Here is a 4,436-nt window from a genome sequence, read left to right on the forward strand (position 1 = left end):
AGAAACGTGATTTAGGGAGCGAAGCTCTCCGAGTTTAGAGAGAGAGAGAGAATCGGCCGGGATTGTAGAGAGAGAAGCTCCCTGGTTTTTGATAGTGGAGCTGTATCATTTTAGAGAGGGAGAGAGAGAGAGAGAGGAGCCGTGCGATTTCAAATTCTGGAGAGAGAAGCTCCCTGGTTCCGGCGTGCGTAGCTCTCCGGCAATTTCAGTGTGGGAAGCTCTCCGGCGATTTGTATTTAGAGCTGGTGGTAGAGGATTTGCGAAGCCTAGAGAGAGAATATCTGCTGCTATTTTCAAATGGAGCGAGGTCGAGATGCTCTGTGTGTTCCTCCACTGCGGTTTGTTTTTTTTTTCTTTAGCTCTATCTAATCTGTTTGAGTTTTAGCTCGATTTAATCTGTTTAACTAACAGATCTTCTTGTGTACGAATTGTTGTGTTATTTTCGAACTGAATTTTCTGAATCAGAGATTCGTGTTATGTTTGTTTTGGTTTTGAATTGTTGTTGCAGTTTTGTTATGAATTTCCAGGTGTTTTTGAGTGCATTGTGTTAGTTTTGATTTTCTGTATTAATTTCGTGTTTTTATTGGTGAATTCATGATTGGATGAGGGTTTGAGCTGTTTCCGAGGTGATCTGGTAGCTCTGATTAAATTTTTGGGAGGCAGTAATATTTTTACTGGGGGGCAGTAATGTGTGTTCAATGATATTTTAGTATCTATAATTGTTGCCTTCTGATCTTTTATTTGAATTCATTTCAATTTATTACATTTTCGAAATTGTTTTTGCTGTTTTGACTACATTATTGGGGACCAGTAGTATGTGTATTGGGGGGCAGTAATGTTTTGATGTGATATTAAATCGCTGTAATTGTTGTCTAGGTATCCTTTTCATTATTTTAAAAGTAATTTGGTACTTCTGCTATTTCGTTGTGGTAGTTTTGATTAAATCATTGGGGGGCACATCTCAATTTAATGGGGGGCAGTAACATGTGATGTAGGTTTAATAATAGATTCGTTCGGTTGTGTTTTCTTCGCAGGTCTATGGTTGATCCTCTGGTTGCTAGGTGCCTTTACTCTGGCAAAGGTTATATGATTCCTTTGAATCAATGCATGAGCTACTCTGAGTTGTATGAAGACATTTTCCGTACATTCCAGTTTTTGCCAAGTGATATTATTGAGCTTCAGTATTCAGTTCCAGGTTGTGAAGTTTGTTTTCTTCGTAACGATCGTGATTTCCAGATGCTGTTTTGCTCTGCTAGAATACATAGGTTAGAGTGTGTCGATATTTCAGTTTTAAAGATTGGGGGAGGTTGTAGGAGAACTTGTTCTGTGGATAGTGGGTCGGAAGTGATTGATGAAGATGATTATTTGGGTGATGCATTCAGGACTGAAGTTCACAAGACGTATTTGTCTGATGAGTGGAGTTCTTATATTCATCATGTCGGGGATAAGTTTCATGGTGCCGCTGAGCTCCGTGAGAAGCTCAGGAAGTATGCAATTGCAGTTGGTTTCGAGTTTGTTTTGCTGAGAAATGATTTGGACCGTATTCATGCAGTCTGTGCAAATGTTGGAACCGAAGGATGTGATTGGCATCTTCGTGCTTTTTCATCATCTGCCAATGGTTGCCTTTACATAACAGAGTTGAATAATATTCACACTTGCAAGGGTGTAGTTAGGACTCAAAAGCACAAGCTTTTGGGATCCAAGGTTGTCAAGACTTGCATTGCTGCTGATGTTAGCTATAATCTTTCATTGACGCCAAGGGAAATTATGAGCAAGTTCAAATCAACTTATGGGTTTGATATTTCCTACAAGGTTGCCTTGAAAGCAAAGCATCGGGCTAAGGAAGCGATTTATGGTTCCGATGCAGACACGTTTAGCAAGTTATCTTGGTATAAGGAAGCTGTTTTGCAGAGTAATCCCGGCTCTTCTTTTGTGTTGGAAGTTGAACCATCGACGAATCGTTTTCAGAGGCTTTTCGTAGCTTATGGAGGTTGTGTAGAAGGGTTTCAATTCTGTTTGCCTGTGTTGTATGTTGATGGAACGTTTGGTAAGAGCATTTACAAGGGGCAGATTCTGTCTGCAACTGGAAGGAATGGGAATCAAGGTAACTGTATTGTTTATTGCCCCCCCTACATTTATTATTGGCCCCCAGTAATATTGGCTTTTGTTATAGTTTCATCTGTGTGCTTAATATTTCTTGTTCTAGTTTCTTTCATTGTGATAGATATCATTTTTACATTGCTGTGCGACGCTGTGATAGGTTCCTGCCGTTCAATATCAACATTATTGGCCCCCAGTAGACTGATTTTCCAGTGATCTGGTTTATGCAGGTTTCTACCCTCTAGCCATATGTTTTTGTGATTCTGAGACAGATGCAAACTGGACATTCTTTTTCAAGCATTTGAAGAGTCTGCTTGAACCTCAAGGAAGAGTTATCACATTTATTAGTGATCGGGGTGTTGGATTGTTGAGTGCTTTCGATAAGGTATTTGCTGGTAATCCTCATCTGTTTTGTTACAAGCACTTGGTGGCGAACCTTGCCGGTAAATATAGGGGTAAAGGTAATTCAAAATTGATTGAAGATGTTAAGCAGAAGTTTTTTAAGGTTGCATATTCCTCTACTGAGAAGGAATACCGTTTCAATTTGCGGTTGCTTAGAGCAGTTGGTGGTGCCGATATTATTGACCCTTTTCTTGCTGAATTGCCTGTGGAAAATTGGTGCCGTGCATTTTATACTAGTTGCCGATATGGAATTATGGCTAATGGGATTGCTGAATCATTTAACTCTTGGATTGCAATTGAGCGTTTGATGCCAGTCTATTGTATGCTGGACCAGACAAGAATTAAACAAATGGAGATGGCCGGTAAGAGGAGGGAAGAGGCAGAACGTTGGACCACAGAACTAACTCCCAAAATGGAGGAAAGATTGAAGGAGCAAATGGAGAAATCTCGTCGTTTCAGTGTCCATTATTCTAGCCCTGGAGTTTATGAGGTTCGATCTGACTTTTCATATGTAGTCAACATCTCCGATCATTCATGTTCATGTGTGAAATGGCAGATTAATTGTTTTCCTTGTCCTCACGGCCTTGCTGCATTACAGGCTGCTTCTGTAAATGTATATGATTATATTGATAAGTACTTTCAGGTTGATATGTTCAAGAAGAGCTACAGTTTTCCTATCTGTCCGATAACCAATGTTGATATGTCTTCTTCAGAATCTGCTTCTGAATGTATATTACCTCCCCTTTCGAAGAGGCCCCCCGGGAGGCCTAGGGTGAAGCGGTTCAAGTCGGTTGGAGAGGCTGAAAAGAAGCTGATTCGTTGTGGTCGTTGTGGCAAAATGGGCACTCATAACAAGTTGAGCTGCACTGAACCTCTCGTTCAGTAGTAGTATATGTTTCTGTAAAGAGTCGTTACGTTTTGAATTTGTCTACTGGGGGGCAGTAATTGGTTTATTGGGGGCCAGTAATTGTGTATATTCAGGCACTAATAATCATTTTTCTTTTAATATGTCAGATTCTTACAGTTGGGATGATTAAAAGATTTTTTACACAGCTGAATTTAAATTTTCCAACAGGTTTAATGCTTACAGGTGGTTTCTGGAGGCCAGTAAACATATTAGTGCCCCCCAGTAAACACATCAATTCAAGGACTCCTTGTATATTCAGGCTCAAACAAGCATTATTCTTTTCGGAATACAGAATTATACGTTTGGCTTCTTTGCAGTTGCTTTTAGATAGTTTAAGTCAATTTTCCAACAGGTTTAGCTGTTTTTAGTGCTTACAGTAGGTTTCTGGGGGGGGGGGGGGGGCAATAAACAAATTCCTGCCCCCCAGTAATGTCATCTTTTAAATGACATCTACTTATTTGAAACCCTGTTCAAATGTTGCCAACAAATTTAAAAGCCAACTGAGTGACTTCAATACATCTACTGGGGATATTAGTGGGGCCCAATAGTATTCTGACCTACAAACAACAAATTACTGGGAGGTAGTAACATGTCTACTTTGGATCATTTTGTGTAAGGTGCATGCTTCTAATTGAAGTCAGCCCAATAATGCAGTTCATTTCACCATAGTTTCAAGATAAGGCTAGTACGAGAACTTTACAATCCCTACTCTTCGGATACAAAATCTACATTTCTAAATATGTTATATCTTATCTCGCTCCTCACTTTCTGCCCAATAGTAGGTGCATGAACCTCTCAAGCAATCTCTTCCTCATGTTGTCCCCGCCTTCCTTGGTTGGTTCTATGCCATTTACTATGCTCTCCATGTAATGGAGCATAAAGGGCCCGCAATCACCACTGTAAAAAAGTAAAAATAATTTATGTTTATTAATGTAGGCAGCAACGACAAATCTTACACAACTATTATGACAAATAGGTTGCTTTAATTTACTTACGATGATGTGTTCTGTTGCGGGCAGTCAAAGTC

General features: G+C 39.8%; 1 protein-coding gene across 2 annotated transcripts; it reads left to right on the forward strand.

The window, feature by feature from the left end:
• The first annotated feature begins 225 nt into the window (after positions 1-225).
• On the forward strand, positions 226-3,589 carry LOC133712182 (uncharacterized). Of its 2 annotated transcripts, XM_062138266.1 has the most exons (4): positions 226-338; positions 1,035-2,104; positions 2,331-2,992; positions 3,216-3,589. In XM_062138266.1, exons 1-4 carry the CDS (start codon positions 298-300, stop codon positions 3,276-3,278), a joined length of 1,836 nt encoding a protein of 611 aa, XP_061994250.1. In that variant the 5' UTR covers positions 226-297; the 3' UTR covers positions 3,279-3,589. The 2 variants fall into 2 exon arrangements, with proteins under 2 accessions (XP_061994250.1, XP_061994249.1); XM_062138265.1 differs by having other exon boundaries at positions 2,331-3,589.
• Positions 3,590-4,436: the final 847 nt, after the last annotated feature.

The sequence above is a fragment of the Rosa rugosa genome, chromosome 5 (genome assembly GCF_958449725.1).
Source record: "Rosa rugosa chromosome 5, drRosRugo1.1, whole genome shotgun sequence".
Taxonomy (NCBI): Eukaryota; Viridiplantae; Streptophyta; class Magnoliopsida; order Rosales; family Rosaceae; genus Rosa; species Rosa rugosa.

Bases quoted from the DNA above. Each gene is read 5' to 3' on its own strand.
- LOC133712182 (XM_062138265.1), top strand. From the start codon at position 298: ATGGAGCGAGGTCGAGATGCTCTGTGTGTTCCTCCACTGCG. The intron at 339-1,034 runs GTTTGTTTTTTT...TTTTCTTCGCAG, and splicing joins CTGTGTGTTCCTCCACTGCG to GTCTATGGTTGATCCTCTGG. The intron at 2,105-2,330 runs GTAACTGTATTG...TGGTTTATGCAG, and splicing joins TGGAAGGAATGGGAATCAAG to GTTTCTACCCTCTAGCCATA.